Raw genomic sequence first — 23316 nt, forward strand, 5'->3', positions numbered from 1 at the left:
TCTCTACATCATTATGGATCACCCGAATTTTTATACTCTTTAATCCCAACTTTTCACGCTCTAAAAACAACTAGAAAAGAAAAGTGTCAAGCCTCCTAATGAATAATTTAAGAGGGGAGTGACGCAGAAGACCAAAAAACCAAGTAGAAAGCATAAAAATCCGGGATTTTTAGTCACCTTTATGCATAATATGCTCCTATACCATTTGTTCTATGCCCATGATGGGATAGAGCATGACCAGATATATTAGGATAAAGGTTACAAGCACCGGAAGGTGTAGCAGACCAGTATGATCCAGGTACAGCCGCTGGTGTAAACAAAGGAGCTTGTGATGTACTCGGTCTTGTGCTGAGATAATTTAATTTCGGTGCATGAGCGTGATAAGGCGGCAGAAAGAAATCCGATTGAAATTTATATACCGGGCTATCGTTGGTGGGTGGTTGACATGCCTGGGCTAAACCGTGAAAATCGAACTTGTACGCGTATCTTTTACCGTGTACTTTAGTCATAATATTCTTATCGTAATAGTACCTAAGTGCTCGACTTAATTTATCATAGTTCATGTTTGGTTTACTCTTTCGTTCTCCCCATCTCCTAGCCACTTCTTCTGGATCGGTAAGCTTAAATTCTCCATTAGTACCTTCCCATGCTATGCAATTGCAGTTACTAGAATCGGAAAGCAATTCAAGAAGGAATTGCCACAGTTGTATTTGTCCACTTCCTAAAAAAACAATAGATAAATAGAAAGAAAGTAAACTGAATTAAAGCAACGCAATTAATTTAATAATATAATAAATTAACTGGTATTGAACAGTTATATTGCATATAACTGAATTAAACTTAGTGCTTATGGCAATTAAAAAAACATTCTAATCTAGTAATAAAAAAATATTTTAAACGTTTAATTAATTAACCAAACTGTTAAAAGGCTGCCAAAATAGGAACTAGAATATTTAAATATAAAAATTTATTTTTAAAAATAATCATGTTATTAAGTAAAATATAAACGAGTAAACCTTAAAAAGTATATTTTTCTATATTAAATAAACATTTTAAGTACATTTAAAGCTATATAAACGTCTGAAACTTGCTATTAGATAGGCGATAACTATATTAAAAAAACGTAGAAAATAATCGTATAAAAAATCGAATTTATTTCCGATTAAACTATGTAAACAAATAAGAAAGATATTAATCAAAATACTTTTAAAAACAACTCGAAGAGAGGACAAAAAATAAAAAAATAACGTCATAAATAAATAAAGTAAGAGATCGTGTCTAGATAATTAAAATATTCTTCTCATAAATTTAGTGGAGGGGGGTAAAAAGGTAATTTATCCGCCATCCATTCATTGAAGGTAGAAAAAAAGAAGTTAAAGCGATTTTCAGGAGTTAAATGTTCGTGACTAATACAACAGATTGGTGTGCAACTTGCCGTTAAATAGCATCCTCACCAACTTCGAGCACGTTAATGGCGGTAAAATGATATGTAAATAAGTCTTACCGCAACGTGGAGTGCTCTATGCACCGTTAAGCCTGCAGCAACGAGAGAGTGCACTTTACTCTGCACACCCCCATTTTCAACCCTCGAAACCGCTGTTTTCATCCCCAGAAGCTCCCTTTTTTCCTCTCTCTCACTTGTGATCTTTTCTATGAAGTCTCTCGAGTGTTATTCATTCTTTACACACTCTAACATGTGTGGGCGGTGCGATAATATGTTAAAGATTTCATAACTAGGCTTGCTAATTTTCTGTGCATCTGCTTCATTCGAATCGCATCTGTTGTCTGATTGTTATAATGAATTTTATTTATTTTTCTTTTTTCATTTATTAGTATTTTTCTTGAGAAGTTACAACCAAAAATTTAACTTAGATGTAAAGTATATCTACGTATATCTCTATGGAAGGCTTTAAAAACATAAAATATCTTTCTCATAAATAAAGAATTATGCGCGAGGAAGCTTATTATAAAATGTATTATTTAAAACATATTTTAGTATACGTATATCTAGCTTATATACAATGTTTTCTCCTTTAAGAAGACAGATTAAGTCATAAATTTTGATATTTGATATATGACCATTATATATATCGTAAACGGTAAAATAAAACAATATAAAAATGTTTATTTTGACAATATTTATGATAAAAATAATTAATATTAAGGCCTATACACATATCGTCATTGCTCTTCTTTAACTTAATAAATTTGGATATAAACATTAAAAATATAGATATCATGCTTATGTATATCATAAAAACATTAAATTATTTAATAAATAATCTTTATAAAGTATAAAAATTCAATAAAATAACATTATTTTAGTTTAACAAAACAATTTCTATAACTATAAGTTTGTTTGATAAATTTATGATTAAAGATATAAAATAAAACAATTTTTCCCTAAAAATTTTATGATTATATTAAAATATGTGTTGGTATTTTAAATAAAATTCTTTTTAAAGCTAAAAAGAAAAGAATTTAAAATTCTACATAAAATAATTACCTTGAGAAGCTAATCTACTGCTTGCAGCACTCAACAATTGGTAAGGATCTGAAATATTTTTAAATATAATAAATAATTTAAGAATTTATTGACATTTTATTATATCCAGTCAATTAAAGCATTGCTTAAAATAAATTTTATATATTTAACTTTGTTAAGATACCTTGCGCCTGTGAGTCTGTCTGTTTAGATGTTGTTGCTCCTGTCAGAGTAGTAGAGAAACCTATAAAGATAAAGATAAACAAAGATGGCGGTCAAGTATTAATCAATATAATTAAAAGAAACTTTCAAATGGCTTCCCGTTTGTTATTTTAATAGTTCTATACTTAAAAGAAAAATATCAAACAGAAATTTTAAGGAAAAAGTATATAAACTTATCCTTGAGTACAGAATAAGAGAGTCAGGGATGAGTTTATGTATTATAGGCAAGGATAACTTGTATATAATGCCTTTTCGATGTGTTTTAAGAATAAATAAACACAAATTATTAAACAAATCTTAATTAACATGTTTTAAACGCGTAAAGTATAACATATTTAATGAATATGTAGAAGATATGATGAAGATATTTACCAGGATTAACAGGAGATTGTGAATCATAAGTGGGGGATCCACTAGTTGGAGAAGCTGTCCATCCAGGTTTCACTACTCCTCCTGTATACTGGGATGCTTCTGTAATATAAAAGAAATGGTATAGACTTTTAAACATCAATACAATTAAAATTAAGCTTACATTCAACATCATAAAGTCAGATCTATCCATCTTCTAAAGTAAACATGTCTTAAAAATTGTATAAAAATTAAAATATAAGTGTAAACATTGTAATTTAAGCATTTAAACATTGTAACGTTTTCAAATTTTAATTATATTATAAAATTCTGGACATTTTTAATTGAAATTAAGAATAAAACACAAACTAACGCCTAGAGTTCGGCTTCTCAACCAGACAGCTGAGCATTACAAACAAGAATACTTTACGGGAAAGACACGTCAACCTGTTAAATTACCTCATCAAAATAAAAGAGACTAACCTGATCGTTTAGAAAACCTTTCTAATATTAAAAGATAAGTATCGGTTGTTGAAATAAAAAGTTTAAATTACACTTAAAGCCATAATAGCTGTTAAAGAACAAATGAACATTATATAGAATAGGGTCGATAGGGGGAAGAAAAAAAAACATACCACTATACAGCATGACCGTAGAAACACGGTCTTCAGTCTTCAATCTCTGCATCCACACTTAGACCTCCCAGACTTTCCTCTTTTTCAATCTCTATACAACACATCAGAATCTTCGACTTTAAGAGATTTTTTTTTTAAAAGCAATTATTTTTTTTTCCAAAATAAAATAACTCAAACAATAACAAAATCTAGTAAATTCTGGATCGGTGAAACGTTCAACGAAACACTACTCAGGTGTACATATTTGGGAACTTTTTAATGTCACGAACATTGCCGGAATGTAGACAACGTCTACTCTCTCTTCTCTATCCAACTTCTCTTTAGATAAATATCGGTTTGCAAACGGAGACTAAAGGTGAACGATGAGATCCAATCAATGATGGCCGAGAAGTCACAGGGATTATCTAGATATCAGTAGACGACCGCCTGTCTCCAAGCAACTGCTGCCTTTCTCTTCTTGTCTCGACTTCTCTCCACCAATCACTTCACTATATCGCTAAGCTGTCGTAAAGCATGGCTCCGCCTATTCTTGGCTGAGGTTTCGACATGGAGGCGTTGGTTGACCGAAAGTAGATGGTATGGAGGAAATGATATATCGGATACAATGATAGCGAGACAGTTTTTTGATGGGAAACATTGGTTAGCCACAGATACACTCTATAACTAATGTTCTCCTCTTTCTTCTTAGCACGTTGGATGGTAAGTCAGACACTTTTTATTTACATCTTACATTCTTATCACTATGTTAAATTGAGATTTCTATGGATAATGTTTTTTTTTTTTTTTTTTAAAAAAAGATGATGTCGTGAATGAATAAAACCGATAGAATTTCTATAGAACATATAATAAAATTAATTTAAATTTTACTACAAAAAAACAGCACTTTTCTAATAAAAAAAATAACAAACTAAACGTGATTTCTATGCTATTTCCACGAATTAATTTATTTTTAAATAATAAAAATTAATAAAAATACACACAAATATTTTATAAATAAGATTTTTCTCCATGCGCTTCTATCCCGTTATGTATTACATAAAAGCCCTATATTTTTGTGATAAGTATATTTTATAGCACATAAACGTCATAAAAATCATATTTAAAGAATAAAAATATTATTACTTTTTATTTTTTTTAAAAATCAGAATTAAACAAAATTGAAACTGAAAGCTTATCATAAAAGTCTTGAAACTCTAATAATGTAAGTATATTGCAAACATAATAAAGTTATATGATAAATACTATGCTTTAAAATTTTAATTTAACATCTTTTTTATAAGTTTATAAATGGTTTAATTCACTATAAACGGGAAATTTATAATGTATTAGATCATTTTAAAAGGGAACTCGGGGTTGAAAACATTGACACCTTCAGCTAAAATACTTTAACGTTTGCATCTATTAAATATCTAAAAAAGTAAAATTCAGATGAATTTATAATCTGGAAACACAAATTAAGATTTAAAACTATATAAAGAAGATTTAGTTTATATAGAAAGAATGATAAGTATTATAGAATCACGTAAAATATACATAGAAAGATTTCTGTATCTATAATACACACAATCAGAGACTGGTCTAAAAGTAGGAAATGGAGCGATCACCTTCTAAGATTTGCTCCTTTTTTGCAGATTACACATAGAAAGAGCTCTTATAGGGAACTTTCTATATTATTTTATATGATTCTAGATGTATTTTATGCTTCTAAATATATATAATATATAATAGATGACTTAAACTTTAGTAAGAAAAATTCTATAATTGTAGAATGATTCCTTCAAGAGGTCTTTCTATAAGTGTTTTATATACTATATTTTTATATTTTATATAAATATTATAGAATCTTTTATATAAAGAGATAAAATTTATTTGAAAATATTAAAGAAAATTGTTTAAAAATACATTTATTTTAATGAAAATTGGTTGAGAAAATGGTGAAGTAGAGATAAGTTTCTCTCTTTTACTTCTGTGTGTCTACCTAGTTTACTACTACCCAATCATTGTTAAAATATTTTAGATACTTTATCTTTGTAATTAATAGAAGGCCATCAATGTTTAGACTTACTTTTCATTCAGCTTTATCTTTATTAACATCTACTAAGATTTGATGACAGTTTAATTATATGATAGCTATTGATAATATTTTTCAATTAAAATGTTTAAAAGTAATAAAAAATATCATGAAATTTAATGCAGAAAACGTATTTCGTATAAAAAGATCAGTATCAGCTTCTCTTCTCACTCCTCCATCTTCACTTGAACAAGTGAAGATGGAGAAGGGCCATAGAAATAAAATAATTCATACTTCGCTTTAATTGTTATCTTATTATTACGTTAAATTTTAAAAATTTATATATTCATTAGAAATTCAAAATCTAATTATACATCTTAACGGAAACTAAGGATAAATCCCACTTCTATAAATCCAGAAAAAATCATTTTAATTAATTAAAACTAATAAAATCTTTATATCTTTATATTTTATTAAGAATTTAATTTAAAAAACAAAACAAAATTAACTTTTTAATATTCTTATATATACAATTTATTTAATTATTTTTATATAAAACAAATAAATAAATTATAATTTTTAAAAATAAAACACAAAATGTAAAACAAGAATTTCGTTCTAAGTAGATTTTTATATGCAAGATTTCACATATTTCATATAAAAATAATGATACATAAATTATTATAAAGAATTGAAGTTTTTAGAAGAAAATATATTATATATAAGGGATTATATCGAAAGATAATTGAATGATTAAACAAGAGATGCGATTGTTAGAAGACTATGAACAAAAGCTGTTTCACTTCTCACTTCCTTCCTCTTGGCTAATGTAACAAGAAGGAGTGTAGCATAATCACTTAAGTTTTGATAAGATCAAATCCAGTGAGACCAAAATCTATAACAGTTGGAAGTTGTGACAGCTATCATATTGATGTAACCAAGAATGGGAACTAGCGAGTCATGATAAACTCAATAGAGGTGTCAAAAGTCACGTGGCTAAATATAATGAATCTATTAACTATCGTGACTGTGTCCCGCTTGGTAGATAAGCTGTCCAAAATCCCCCAGAGTGGTTATTAATCACTTGACCCTCGCCACTGTCTGGACCATTGGGAGAAAGAATAGGACAATACTATCTTGGGTGTCGTTAACACTTCAAAACTGTTATTTTCAGCCTTAAATTGTTGCTTTTATATACATTTCAAGTCTTTAGTACACTTTCTATTGTTTATTTTATCACTTATTTTGATTAATTGGGTATAAAAAAAAGAAATCGATAAATAATTCGAAAAATATTGGGGTTTAATTATTGGGTTGCTTTTATTGGATTTTTTTCTATTCAAATTAAGTATAATATGCCTTAATTTTACCAGATTTAAGCTGAGAAATGTTTTATATAATTAAATATCTTATGATTTAAATATTAATAAGGCAAGATAATAATTAAAATGTACAAAAAATTCGAGGATAAACGAATTTATAAGTATCAATAAAATAAAGCATAATTACATTGAAAAATACTTATAATTTAATCTAATATTATATTATTTATCATTTTTTAAACAAAATAAATAAATAATTTTGTAATTATTTTATTAATGTAAAGAGTGAAAGTTGATGTTAATAAAATAGAAATGAACTAAACTTAATTATTCAAATTAATTTCTTGCATTATTTAGAATATTTTTATAATAAAATGCAATATTATAAAATGTGTCTAACATCTACATATGTAATTCTTTTATTGTTTTTTGCCGACATTTTTGTATTTAAGTCATTAAAATTTAGTCTTTTACGTAAACAACCATGCACAGAACTTACGCGTTACAGTATTAATGCAGAAATCATGCTGTTATTAACGTAATCAGCTCAAAATAATTAAGAAATGTATTGAAATATCAAGTTTAATTAATATAAAGATCAGTTCTGTTAATCTTATTTTACAATTTAAGTACTTACGGCATCACTAAAGTTAATTTTCCACGAAAATACGTCATAATATTTAATAAATTTTCACGCAGCGAGCTTGATAAAAATATATTTATCATTCATATATTAAGGTGATGCTGTAATAAATCCAATTTATTTTTAAACAATATTTTAATATCATAATTTAAAAATTAGAGCAGAATTAGAGCAAATTAGAGCAAAATTTATTTAAAAAAAAATAATAATAATGGTAGAGAAGAAGGAGAAAGAATGTAGAGAATGCTTAAAGGGAGGTGTATTAATGTTGAACAATAATTGTAAAGTCGTTGAACAGATCGGTAGCATGGCCATGGAACATGCGAACGTTTAGAAAAGGATCGAGTTTCGACAATGGTCGACATTGTCGCATGAACGTTTGACGTACAGGAGACAACCAGCCACCGCTTCCTTCCTGCAATTTACTCTTTGTCTCTCTTATCTTACCAGTAGAAGGCTAAGTTGTAGCTCGCCACTCGTCGGTTTATCAGAGTGACAGGCCGAGTGATTGAAAACCGGCAACGTTTTCCCATTAACTTCAAAGCTTACAGTAGTCGCTCATTTCCACTTACAATAACGTTACCTCCTTATCTGTTGCTCTATATTCCCGAGGTAACGTTGCTGAATGGATACTGAGGATTGTATTACCATAACAAAATGGCAGCTTCCTTTAGATGTGTCGAATCTTTTGTAAACGGATAAGAATAGAGAAGAGGTTAAAAAAAAGGATAGAAAATCACCTCTTCCATTCGGTAATTCCCTTTTTTTTTTTTACAATGGGTTAATATAAAATGGGTTTTAGTGACGAAATTAGAAGTTTGTGGTTGATCTATCTCTCTTAAGTATTGAGATTTCGATTTATTTTTTTTACTCTTTTAAATCGGATTTAAAAAATATCTTAAATATTTAATTTTATTTAAATTACGGAAGAGCTGTAACGTCAGAAAATAATAAACTTAATAAATTTTACGCATATAAACTCGTTAAATTAACTTAAATATGCCGATTATATAATCGCTCTTTGGTGATGAATCTATGAATTTCCAAAGTTTTAGAAAGATAGAGATGAGGAGGGATGTATTTTATCAACTTTTTTTTTTAGCAGTTAGTCATATCTACTGTATTTCTATTAGTACTCATGACGGGATCTACTTGCTTCTAACACTAAGCCCTTCTTCCTGGTGAATCTATGTTGGCCTTAGATCAGCAATAGGAATGGGGATGTATTGAAGGCTCGGATATAAGGAAAGGAAGTGGATGATAGCAAAGTCATAGTAAAGCTATCACGATATTATAAGGCTATTCCATGTTAAAATAATAAATCATTTCATTTATATTCAATAAATTCATGTACAAAACAAACTCATGTAAGAATAATGTGTAGAATTTTAATAATCAAATTAAACGTTATTTTTTAAATTTTTGATATGTTTTAAGTTGCTGAAAAGTCATTAAATTAATAAATCAAAAATTTTTAAATATTTAATTAATTTAAATTCATTAAATTAACTTAAATAAGCCGATTATAAAAATCGTGTTACAGAAATGAGTCTATAAATTCCTTAAAGACAATTGTTTTAATAGATTAAATTATATTTTATATATTAAAATATAATTTAAAATATCTTTTATTTTAAAAAATAATAAAAAATAAATCAAATTTTACGTTGAAAAATTAATCATAGAGTATATGTACAGTACTGTACTGCTGTAAAGTAGGAACAGCTAAGTAATGATGGCTTTTTAATTACTATTTTTCAATAAAAATATGAAAAATTCTTACCAGATAAATGAAAGTTTTCGACAATTTTCATCTCGCATAATTCTTTAACAGGTTTCGGCAAATCGTGTTCATCAAGATATTGAACAAAACTGTTCAAGTTCTGCATCATTATCTCTTCTTTAAGCGACTAATAATGCTACTTAAAAGCTTAAAATTTAATTAATCTTTATATCTGATCAGTGAAAGAAGCCATGTCGGAAGTGTTGAAGAATAGTAGGCTGATATATCTTTATATATAATTTAATAGTTTTACTTTGTTATCATTAAAGATAAACCAAATATGGTCATATTTACTACATTTGCATCATGAATGAGTAGTAGTTGCAACTAAGACGGATGAGAAAAATTACGTTGCTATTATATTTTTGTATTTTTTATAGAATAAAATATTAAATTATATTCATTGATTCTTTTTTATAACGTAATTTAAATTACATTATAAATAATAATTCATATTATAAATTTATCATTTCATTAATGGATTTCACATTGAAAATGCATTAATTCTGCAAAATACTCAGTTTTACATTTGAAAAATGTATCAATTCATTATCATAAAATATTCAATTTCATGGTGAACACATGCCACTTTTCCTTATTATAAAATAATCAATATCATGTTCGGAAATGTATCAATTTCATTACCATAAAATACTCGATTTCACGTTGAAAATGTGTCGATTTCATGTTGAAAATGTATCAATTTCATTACCATAAAATACTCGATTTCATGTTGAGAATGTGTCGATTTCATTATAATAAAATAATCACTTTCACGTCAGGTGACGTATCAATTTCCAAAAATCATATTGATAATGACGTAATAATGATATAAAATAATCAATCACGTGTTAAAAACTTATCAATTTCATTTATAAATAAATAAATTTCTTTAAAAAATCATCCATTTGAATTAACAATTAACACACACGCTAATTAAAACGTAGCAAAGAACTGTTAAATACAATTACATAAATCGTATTAGAACGTTATAACTGATGATTATAGAAGTAAAAAAATAATAATATTAAAAAGTAAAGTTTAATTGTAACAAAATTGAATTCTTTCAAGCGATAATTGTCATTTGATTTATAATAAACGGAATATAGTCAAGAATCATGACGTAAATGAACGGAAGTTGGCAAATGAATCATAACTTTTATCTAACAAAAGTCGTTTCTGTTATTAGTTTAGTAGTTCTAAAGATAAGCTCTTCGAATTACATTTGGACGATTATCGAAAGGGATGGGTTCTCTTACTCAATCCATTTATTTATATGCATAGTACACATAAGTGACGTCAACATTTCCGGTCATCTTTACTAATAATATCCCTACTCTGTTTACGTTTTGTTACATTATCAGTAAGGTATAGGAAATGATTCTAAATTCGCTTTATCTTTAAATTAATAAGGATATACTCTATTATATCTCAAAGTATAGTAAACTGTTCAAAAAAAATACTTGTCAGCAGATTTGTTTACTGTTTATACGTGGATAAATCGTAAAATAATTCTGTTTAATGTTACTTAATGTAACGTAACGTTGTTCAGTATAGAAAATAAGGGGTTTCTCCTTATATCTAATGCCATGAACGTGAAAATGAAGATAAAGCAACGTTATTTAATGTTATTTAACGTTGTTTAAGATGCAATTATAGGTGTGTCAATGTGGAACAGTAGTTTCTTTTTTATATTTAATATTATAAGAGTTCAAACGAAGATAATATCTAAAAATTAGTGTTTTAAAGTGATTTAAATTTACAGTAGTGTCTAGTTTACTTATTACTTCGTATAAGTAGGCTCATATCTAGAATTTTTGACTTATGTTTATAAGCTAATCTACAAAAATATGTACTGTATGGCCTGTAACTAAATCACAATTAATTCACATCAAAATATATTTAATTTATCAGTTAAAAAAAAAGACGGAAATTTAAGTTGTGAATTCAAGAAAATTAATTAATTTTTATGCTTATAAATTAAGTAAATAATTTACTTTATCAATTTATATTTAAAGAAGATAAATCGCATAAATTTGTTTAATTAATCATTAAAATCAAGACACATGTAAGTGAGATATTTGAAAAGGTATCGCGTGATGGAACAGGTGAACAAATAAAGGTTTACTTAGCGGTTTTTGACTTGCCACATAAAAAAAGTCAACCATCAAACACACTTTCCCCATCGTGAATGTGAAGGTAAAGCGCTAATGCGTGCATTAGTTTGCACATAATGTTTAACTAGTAGATGCATGGGGATGACTCTCGTGTTTACTGAACGGATTTTTATCTTCGTTAAATATTAACTGTTGAAATTTATGTTAATCTAGAGTGATTTAGTAACTTTATTTACACTCGATCTTTCTAAAAACATTATTCAATCCCTAATTTACTACACACGTAATTAAAATATAAATATTTACCATCGAAGTTGTAGTTATTTTAGAATTAAAACTGAATAAAAATTAATAAATATTTGTAAGTTTTTAAATAAATTTTGCTTTTATTTAAACTTTAATTTATATTTTTAAATTATATTATAGGTTTTTCTTTTTTTCTTACCAACGATACGTGAAGCTAAGTGATGCTGAGGATGCTCTCGAGATGATGACAGAAGAATCATTTGTAATATTGTTAAATTGAATTGTATCTGTATAGAAAATTATTGAGTAGGAAGTTAATGAAAAAGCATTAAAATATAAATTGCTTTACGCGTATTCAAGAAAATGACGTAGATGATGATGATTGTTGGAAGCAGGAAGAACGAAACGCCTCTAAGTTTGAAACAACCAATAGGAGTTGATGTAACCATTCATGATATGTACTCTGCTCCAATTGATCGTTTCAGAAATTCAAAAATCTGCAATTTTGAATCGTTTATTTTATTTATTTTCTTTAAAATTAAAATCTATAAAATGTTTTAAGATAATAAATTGTAAAAAAAAAAAAATTAATTTTTCCTGTATATAAAAATAGTTAATTTAATTAATTTTAACACATTAAATTCCAAAAATTATGCTTAAAAAATAAATGTTTGAATGTATTATAAGTTTTCTATTAAATAAAATTCGATATATAATTATTAAAATAATTTATTTTCTTGAATTTTAATTCATTATTTAGTAAGTAGGCCTAAATCAAAATTAATAAAATAAAAAAGAAATATTTCGATTAAAATTAAGACGTTTTTAATTTTATTTTGTAAAAAATACATTAAATTATCCATAAATTAATTAACGTATAAAATATTTTAATAATATAATGAGCAAAATCACAGCTGAGAAGCATTACGTATGACTATGATTTAATAATAATAAAACACCCAAAATGTGAACTTTTATCTTAATCATGTTATAAAAAATAAATATTATAATAAAATATTTATTTATTATCATCATAACAACATTATTTATATGTAGGAAGATAAATATTTCATTATGGAAAAATATGATTACCTTATACTTATCTATGACCCCATAAAAAACTACATTAACATATCTCTCGATAATAAGATATAAATACAGATTTACTATAAAAAAATTAAATTAAATTATATAATAATTTAATTAAAAAAATATACGTAAAATTTTAATTAAAATTAAGAAGAATTCATTAAAAAATTATGAGAATAAATCTCAATTAATTGTTATTTTTTGTCATTTAAATGATAAAACAATACTTTAAAAATGATAAATTAAAAATTTGAGCCATAAAATAGCATAAAAAAAGTAATTTTTACGATAAAAATTTCGTAATTGATACGATTAAAGTGAAAAATATTTAACAGTTAATTAGCATAAAATCATTTAATAATGTTATAAACATAAATATTGATTAATTTAATATTATAAATATTAAATAAGCTGTTAAAATTATTAATATGCAAGACATTTTGAGAATAAAATAATTAGCATTTATGTTTGTTACTCAATCACGTGTTTTGCATAATTTATGCTAATTAGTTAAGACAATGAGAAGAGAGAGAGAGAGAGAGAGAGCGTTATCACCCCTTTTACGTGAAGATATCAGCAATTTAATGGCAAATTTTTAATATTAATTAATTAATAATTCAATATCCTTTTTAGATCTTAAAGGAGGATATTGATTGTTAAATATACTGAATTTTAAACAGTAGATAATTAGTATATGAAGATTTTGAAAGATTAAATAAGTAGACACTCCCTTCTATTTGGAATTGTAAGTATATATTTAAATACACAGATCTATATATTTAAATACAGAGAGTTAACTATCAGGCCCCAATTCTCAGGCCTTACAAGCACACACAAACACATGTATATATAGAGAAAGATGAGATGGGGACAGTTAAGTGCAGGGGTCCTAGTCTTCTCTGAGTCTTAAAAATATAAAAAAAATCAATAAAAAATGAAAGATTTCGAGGTTCCTTCTTATCTGGTGTCAAACAAAATGGGCTATATAGGCTATATGGCTATAGGCTATAATGGGCTATATATATATATATATATATATATATAGGCACTAGGCCCTAGATATATACAGGTCTTTATATTAAAAAATATCTAATTTTTTTATTGATTTTTAAAATATTTTTAAGACTCAGAGAAGACTAGGGCTCTATACTGTTTCAATCTCATCGATCTCAAGTCTATATAAATAAATATATATATATGTCTGTGTAGGCTATATATATATATATTCTTCCTCTCTTTACATATATAAGGCTTGCATGTATTGTATATATGTATGTATACAGTGTCTAGACTAGGTAGAGGGTAACTTTAGCCCATTTAGTTTGAGCACTGGATAAATAAAAATCCCAAAATTTAGTCATATATATATATAGATATGACTAAATATGATGTATATAAGCTGTATATAAGTATGTATGTAAAGAGAAAGAGTAGACAAACACAATCCAACTTAGTAATTTTTTACATTGTGCCACCCCCTTCTTGTCAGACGAAGAAAAAAAGGATATCAGCATCAGAACACACCCGGATAAAGAACAGTAGTATTTATTTATTTACTTCCTTTTTTTTTCACTACTACTATTGGTTTGTGAGGTGCTCGTCCCCCAAAACTAGTGGTATAACTTGGTGAAAAATCACCTCATAACGAAGGGATTTAGATAGAAGTCTACGTTCCACCACATGCTGAGAACTTCATTTCGTTCTGACGGGATTTGAATAATCGGTGCCGGAGATCCTGCAGCTTTCCGGACGAACCTTCTCTACGAACAACAGGAGGTCCGTTCGGGTGTCTGTACGTTCGATAATTACACAGTCGAGTTTACGTTAAATAATCAATAAAAAGCTATTAATTGAGCTCCCTAGTATCAGAAAATGGGATTAAAGGGATCGTTGATTGTTGCCGGGATTAAGAGAGTGAGTATATTGGTAGTTGAACGTATGCCAAAGTTGATACGATGGTGTTAGATAATCATTACTCAGTGTTGTGTCTTTTAAATGGTTCGTATGCCATTTGGACGTTTTGATGAAGCGTTAGAAAACTTTTAAACTGTTTCAAAGATCATTTATTCTGATTGAAGAGGTTTACAGAATTGATTACACGCGCTTTACTTGCCAAGTAATTGAATCCGTTGACAATAGTTGATGATCGCACCAAAACTATTGAATTGTGCTAAATTGTAAGAAATTAGTAAACGTTTTAAAGAATCTGCCACTAAATATTTTATTACGCTCCTCTCTATCAACGTTTTCTATCAAAATATTTAAAAAAATTGGGGACTTCACAGGCATTTTCCATACATTTTATTTCTTATTTTCTTTTTTTCCAGTTAAAACTACGTTTTTTTACGCTTCTGAAATGTTAAAAAAATAATAATAATAAGCCACAAAACCGTGATATTATTATACATAAAATTTTACAAAATTATTAAAATTAAATTATTTATTATTTTATTTTATTTTATTTTTTTAAAACCGTGAATTCAAGTAAAGTATAAAAACGTTTCCTCCGTTATTAATAAAATTATTAATTTAAATTAAGTTTTATAAAATAATTTTTAAACGATTATTACGTATTACGTTATATTAAATTGAGGCTAACACCATAAAGATATTGCAGTTTATTTTGCAATTAATCAATAATAATAATAATAAAAAACTTAAATAAATTAAATAATAATAAAGAAAACTTTAAAATATAGTAAAGTATTCTATTCAAATTAGACGAATAGCAGCTTACTGAATATAAGTAATTACAAAGTCTAAGTCATATTTTTTTAGAAAATATTTTATTATTTTCTTTATAGATTATCCATCTTTTCTAGAATGGTCCTCCATTTCTTTAACGCTCTTTCTGGCATATTTTCAATATTCTTTTTGACATGGTTTAAACTATAACTTAGATGACTTACCTCTTTCATATCTCCCCGATTTTCTAATTTAAGATCCCTCGCTATTATTTATTTCGTAATATAAATGAGAAAATGTTCATTATATCACGCACGGAATCTGTGAATATCTAAATTAATTGTATTTAAAAAATTAATCTTGTAAATTTCAGCGTTAATTGTAATTAAGAGACGTATAACAATTAAACATAAGTAAATAACTTGTAAATTTCAGAATTAACTATAATTAAAAAAATATATGTAAATTTCAAAATTAATTGTAATTAAAAGTCTGTAAATTTCAGAATTAATTACAATTAAAGAAATAATATAAAAATGTTTTCGATTTCAATAATTAGAAAGAAATTGACACATGGAAAAGAAAAAAAAAATTGTGTATTGACAACAATTAAAGCAAAACGATTGATAATAACGCATTAAAATATTTAATTAGATAACTTAATTGAGTTTAATTCGAAAACTAATAAAAATAAAATACCGAATGATAAAGTTTGATACATTTCTGCTATTATTTATGTAAATTAAGTAGTTTAAAGGTTCTTAATTCTTAAAAAAAGTTAAGAAATTTGCAGCTAGTTGTTTCTAACGCTAGAAAACCAAGAAGAAAAGAAGAAGAAGAAAGACGGATATTTTATTTTATGTTAGATTTATTCTTGTGACATTTAGCAAGGAGAAGAAGAAGTGTGGAGCGCTATTTCTCCATCGAGTATCATCAGGACACGTACGAAACTATCTGCAAGGTACATATGAAGGTAAATAGCTTTATTCTCTGCGTGGCCATGAGTGAGTATATAAAAGAAAGTTACTAAAGCGATGTCACTGAAGGGAGTGTTGATCCACAGTCGGTCGTCGCCTCGCCTTCGATCGGTTCTCTGCAGAAACGGAAGTGATTTCCATCAGAAGCCGATTCAATCAAGACTGTAGGGGAGTCATAACAGTCGAGCTATGCTGCCTCCTTCGCTATCGGTCGCTTCCTGAATTTAGACGAGACTTTAGGCCAGCGGCTCCGTTATCTGCCAGGGAGGCCGGATTTCCCCGTACTAAGTGTGAGCTTCCGAATGCCAAAATGCCGTTTCCACCGTGGAATTGCCTGCACTTCCTACACTAAACAGAAATTCCCTTCCCCCATCGGCTCTGAATGGATGGTGATGGATGAAGACATTTACTGCCGTTTGGACTCACTGCAACCAGTGGATGGACTCCTGTGGACTTTTTCGTTCCCGTCACATAATTCCTTCTACTTTTGCAGCTCTACCAGCATAAAACCGGCTCACTTGCATATCAATTTGGCACGTTTTTATGGAGAAGAAAGCACAAATCACAAAGCATTATGCAACCTCTGTATCTTCTCCTCCTCTTCATCCTTCTGCTCTTTTCTTTCTCCATCTTCTCCCACCATTTTATTCTGATATTTCAACTTTGTAACTTTTTTTATCTCTTATATAAAAAATGATAAATTCGATCCTTATGTGCGACTAAATCCGTACTATAAAATTATAATTATTTAAAAAATAAAATAAAATAATTTAAATTGTATTTAAATTATAAATTAATTGGTAGAAATATATATTTATCAGTTAAATTTAAAATTAAATATATATATTAAAAAATAGTTTTTATTAATATATATATTTTTTTATTTAAAATATTTTTATGATTAATTACGAGAAAAATATGAAAATTAATTTTTTTTAATTTACATTTTTAAAAGAGTATAAATCACAAAAATAATTTAAAATTAAATATTTTTTAAGTAAAAAAATTATATTTTAAAATGAATTTTTAATTTATAAAAGATGAGAGCTAATAAGATAGTGCTGCCCTCTGCTGTACAGAAATCATACTACTAGACATTTTTTTCATCTGTAAATTTATTTATTAAAAAAATTAAATTAAATATTAACGTAAATTTAATGTTATGATGATATTTTAAAATGATTTTATATTTAGTTTTTAAAATTATTTTTTTTTTAAACAAATTAAAACTTAAACTTCTTATTTAAAAATTTTAATTAAATATAAACACATTAAAATTTACACTTTAATAAAAATGTATGTTTTAAAAATAAATCTTTAATTTTAACAATAGAATAATATTTTTAATATATAAAATTAATTTTAAAAAATGTGATACTGCTGCCATCTATTGAAAGATGAAGCAATTATTTGTAGATATTATATCTTTGCATTTTATGTTAAGAAAAATTATTTAATTTTATACGAAATTTATTTTAAAAATATTTTGAAAAATCAAGATACTATAGCTAATTATTTTAAATATTATTAATCAATAACAATTTTATAAAATATTGATATTCATATTGATTTAAAATTTAAAACTGATTGTTATGCACGCAAGATCCAGCAGATGGCGATAAAAATTTAATGTTTTAATGCCCTCTGCTCTCATCCATTGGACCACTAAGTATCAGTGCATATGGCAGACATTTTAAATATAACTTTTAAGTTTATTTTTAGCTTAAAAATTAAAAAGAAAATCTACGAAAATTGTGCACATGATTTTCTTATTTACCTAAAATTATTCACGTTTTTCATTCAGTTCCGTTCCGTTCCGTTCCGTTCTTGTTAAAAAAGGAACATTACGCGCCATCTGTTAGCAAAATAATTAACTAAATTTGTTTATTAACATTAACTCAAATTCACAATCATTAATTAATTTAAATATAAAAATAAATTTAAAATATATATATGTATATATTAAAAATAATAATATTCCTCTTATAAATTAAAAACATACAAATAAATTATAAACAATATTAGCTATAAAAGTTGTGCTGCCATCTATCGAAATAAAAACTATTTACATTATTATAAAATAAAATAAATTAAAATGAGTAAATAAAAGTGAAGGAACACTTCGGTCATTTAATGGTGATAAAGTAATATGCGTTATTTTCATTTCTGAGCACAAAATTCAAAATCTGTGAATGTTGTTTCGTACTAATGTATGAGTGAATGACCAAAAATCTAACTTGTACCAGTAAATGACCATGGTTCAAAGTTATGTGGTCATTTATTACTGCATATTAAAATGGTTTGAGATGAATAATTAAAAACATTTGAATTTCTTTTTATTCAGATAAATTCAAAATGGCAGATGAAATAAATAAAAAGAAAGCCTACAGACATTTTCAATACAGTGAAGAAGATTTGTATGCAGCTGTAGAAACAGTAGGTGAAAATAAAATGAATACTAATAAGGCTAGCAAAAAATTTAACATTCCAAAAGGAACTTTAATAAATAAATTACATGGAAAGGCACCAATTGAGCGAAAAATGGGCCCCGCAGCAACATTAACTAAAACAGAGGAAGACAGGTTGGAAAAATGGATTATTGGGAAATTTGGTTTTCTCATGCATCCTGATGAAGTAAAAGACAGTTATGAAAGATATAAAGCGAAAGAACTCATTTAATGATGATCGCCCAGGAAAAAAAATGGCTAAAGCTTTTTCTAAAAAAACACTTTAATGTAGCATCAAAGAATACAGAAGTGATATCCAAAGCTCGAGCAGAAGTTTCAGAAGAGATGATAGGGAATTGGTTTCAAGAATTAAATAATTATTTGAGAGAAGAACATGCAAGTGATATTCTGCAAAATTCTTCCCGTATCTTCAATGCAGATGAAACAGGGATGTTATTTTGTCCAAAAGGTGGCAAACTTTTGAGATCTAAAGCATATAAGAACTTTTATAACATTGCATCAGGACAAGAAAAACACTGTATCACAGTTTTGTGTAATTTTTCTGCAAGTGGCCAGTGGGTGGATCCTATGATAGTGTTCCCATACAATAGAATTCCAAGGCATATTGCAGATTCAGATGGCTTTGTTGTAAGCAGAAGTGATTCATGATGGATGATAACCTATTCTAATAAATTACCATAATTATTACCAACAAAATTATTAGAATAGGTTAGGTTAGGTTAGGTTAGGTTAAAACGTGCGTCTCCACTGTTTCCGTTCTTCTATTTGCTGGAATCAGAGACGAGCCGCCATTTTGGAACCATAGTTAACACTAACCCAAATCTCTTTATCAAGGTACTTGATTTAATTGTTCTTAAATGCTCCACTTTTTAAATGAAAATTATACATTTACATATTGATAAATATATATATTTTTATAGTTAAAAATATTTATTTATTTAATTTTATGTTAATAAAAGTATATAAAATTAATAAGTAATATTTTAAAGATTATTGTATTGTTATTGTTTATTGTAATGAGTATTACAATAAACAATGATTTGTTTATTGTAATACTCATTACAATAAACAAATCCAGCAACGAATTGAGTAACTTTCCCAGCGAAAAAACCAAAACTGCGTGTGGCGCCATCTTTATGATATTTTATTACAAAACTTTTCACATTATTAATTATTATAAAGTGGCAAAAAGATTAATTTTGAGAGTAGAGATGAGATTTATTAAAAATTGTAAATGTTAATAACGAATAGAATATTCATTAAGTCCAACCCCACTGGAGACACACGACTCTCTATATCTCCCCACCGCCTCGACCATTAACCGCCAAAATTTACTAGCATCAATGCCCCTAATATACAGACCTCTCTGCAAAATTTCAGAAAATTTCGACAAAAGGCACAAGACTTATTAAGCTTCAAATTAGGTGAACAGAATCTTTTATTATTAGACACGTGGTGGAGTGGTTAAATCTGTGGTTAAATCACGAATAACACGAAAACTACCAGTGTTAGTCGTGGGTTCACGTCTCACCAAAAGGCTAGCCACGTGGAGTTTTCCGAGTTTCCTTCACGTGTGTATCACCAAAAGGGGTCAATTTCCCATAGAAATTTCTCCTGGAAGAATTCCCCTTGGCATGGAGAAACTTCCATGTGTTGAATTGTCATATCCCACGAAACCCTGTAGGCAATACCAGGGCCTTTTTCATGCCCATTATGGATTATGCCAGGCCCTTAATAGGGAAGGCCGAATGATATGACATATCTGGCACGGACTGCTCGTGAGAAATTTCTAGGGTTGTTAGTCTGAATTCGATCCAGGCTACCCCAGAGCACGTTTTGAAGAATGATGATTTCTTTGTTTCAACCTCCTTAAAACGGAAAACTTGCTTAAGCCGGAAAGTTCTGGCTTTCACAGATTTTAAAGTATATATTTTTATTTGATTATATAATTATATATATATATATAATGTTGTTTTAAAATTTTTAAGTAACTACACCTGAAAAAAATTTTTAAAAAATTTATTTCTCCCTACTACCTTAACACCTGCTCATAAAAATTTTTTCCTATTATATTATAAATTAAAATTTACTAAAATATTTATTTAAAAAATTAATAAATAAGGTTATAGTATGGATTTAAACTATTAAAATTTCATTTAAAAATAATTAAATTGAAAAATATGTTTGGAGATAAGTGTAACTTTTACAATTCTCAGTTGCATCAGTAACAGTGATGTAGGAGAGAGTAAAATTGTTTGAAAGGTATTCCATCAGGTTTAATAAATATAAGAGCTTCAACGTGTATTAGCAATAAACTATAACACTTGGGAATAATTATAAAGTTCAATAAAGTCCAACTCTTCTATACAATCCATACAACTACAAGAATTGCTCGAGATTCTTTAGGGATTCCACTCAATATAACGAGTTAAATTTATAAAATGTTTAAATAAATTAATAAAATTTTAAAATAAATATAATTTAACATGAAAATTTTGAAATTATTTATTAAAATAAAACAGTTATTGCACTTTATATATGCTTTATTTTTGTATATACACACGCACACCCCTCTTCTCCAAACATGGAAAGCCTAGGCTGTGCCTAGGCTTTCCATGTTAATCGGCAGGAGCCCCCTATATACGAATTTCCGGCTATGACCGGAAATCACGTTATTTCAATTCAAAAATTTTCTCCTGAACTCCATTGTTAACAGGAAAAGTATAATTTACAGGGGCAAGATACTACTAAAATTGAGAGCATTGTGACAATTATCACAATAAATAATTGTTCGCTATAACTTTATATTGTTTACAATTAATTTAAATAACAAATTTTAATAAAATTTTTGCATATTTAAGTAAAAAAAACTGCTGTTTTGTATGCGTTTCCAACCTTTTGTTAGTCGAGGCAACAAGACATTAGTTAGATAGAGTTCGTGTAGATAGCAATCTACCGGTTGGAATGCTAATTAAAAGTAGTAAAATTACTTTAAACTAATGTATATAAGAATAATCAAAGGTGATATTATAATTTACATTATCAAAAATATGTGTAAGTGAAATGTTATTATTGCAAATAATTATTTTAACTGCTGAAAATTTAAAATAATAAATTAAATGATGCTGAATAGTAAACTTTAAAGAATTATACAATATAAATACATATATATACTTTATAAGGTAGCTTATTTAATTTAATAATAATTTACAATAAAATTTTTGTATAGGTAAGTAAAAAGCTATTGTTTTGTAAGTGTTTCCCAACCTTTTCCTATTTTAGAAAACCATAACGTTATTTAGATAGGGATACTATAGATCGCGATCTACTTGTTGAAAAAAGAGGTAAAATTAGCGAAACTTTTCTAAAATTAAAAAATATATTAGAATAATTGGATATAATATTGTATTTTACATCATAAAAATAATGTAAAAATGAAATTTTATTATTAAAAATTCAATATTTTAACAAAGGAAAATCTGGAAAAATAACAAAAAGATGCTGAGTTATAAAATATATTCTATTGAATTTTATATTATTTACTTTTATATCTGTAAGTTATATTATTTTATAAATTTATGAATTTTTAAAAAAGATTTTTCTATCAGCAATAAACATTTTTTGAATAAAATATAGAAAATTTCATCGAAATTTATCTGTTTTCTTTATAGAAAAGTAGAGAAAAACAAGATATATTTATGAAAATAAAATATTTAAAATATACAATATTTTATTTTCTATACAACAATTTCAATATAATAATATATAGAACCTATAAAAAATATTTCCCCAAAAAGAATAAATAAAATAAAATAAAATAAAATAAAATATATATTTTTATTGAAGAGAATTCCCTTCATATAAAACTTATAATGGAATTTTTGTAAAATTTTAAAGGTTTTTTTTTTTACGAATTTTATTCACTCTGCTTACATGATGCCTGCCATAATAAAAAATAGCTTGGTTCCTTGTTATGTACTGTACCATCTGACGGTTGAAATAACATATTATAAGATATTTTTTGACATTTATAAGCTTGGAAAAATCTCTTAAAAATACAAATTACTTAAACATTTAAAAAAAGATATTTTAAGTTTATTCACTTAAATTAATTAATCTGCCTCTCAGCATCATTTTTTCCGGTTGATGCGGAGGAGTAAACTTTCTATCTTCTGTAAAGTAGATGATGGAAAGTTTTATTATATATTTAAATAAATATATATGTAAAGAGGAAGCTGGAGATGATTTTTTTATTGCTATAAAAATATAAAGATTTATACTACTG

The 23316-nt window shown here is 26.8% G+C and overlaps 1 protein-coding gene across 2 annotated transcripts; it reads right to left on the bottom strand.

The window, feature by feature from the left end:
* Positions 1–166: 166 nt before the first annotated feature.
* Positions 167–9633, bottom strand: LOC136980926 (transcriptional regulator ERG homolog). 2 transcript variants are annotated; one of them, XM_067277125.1, is made up of 5 exons: positions 9450–9633; positions 3080–3178; positions 2670–2729; positions 2507–2554; positions 167–721 (listed from the first exon to the last, which is right to left on the bottom strand). In XM_067277125.1, exons 1-5 carry the CDS (start codon positions 9556–9558, stop codon positions 180–182), a joined length of 858 nt encoding a protein of 285 aa, XP_067133226.1. In that variant the 5' UTR covers positions 9559–9633; the 3' UTR covers positions 167–179. The 2 variants fall into 2 exon arrangements, with proteins under 2 accessions (XP_067133226.1, XP_067133227.1); XM_067277126.1 differs by lacking the exon at positions 9450–9633 and adding an exon at positions 3691–4371.
* Between the last annotated feature and the right edge of the window lie 13683 nt (positions 9634–23316).

The sequence above is a fragment of the Centruroides vittatus genome, unplaced genomic scaffold (genome assembly GCF_030686945.1).
Source record: "Centruroides vittatus isolate TY-2023 unplaced genomic scaffold, ASM3068694v2 contig_738, whole genome shotgun sequence".
NCBI classification, from domain to species: Eukaryota; Metazoa; Arthropoda; class Arachnida; order Scorpiones; family Buthidae; genus Centruroides; species Centruroides vittatus.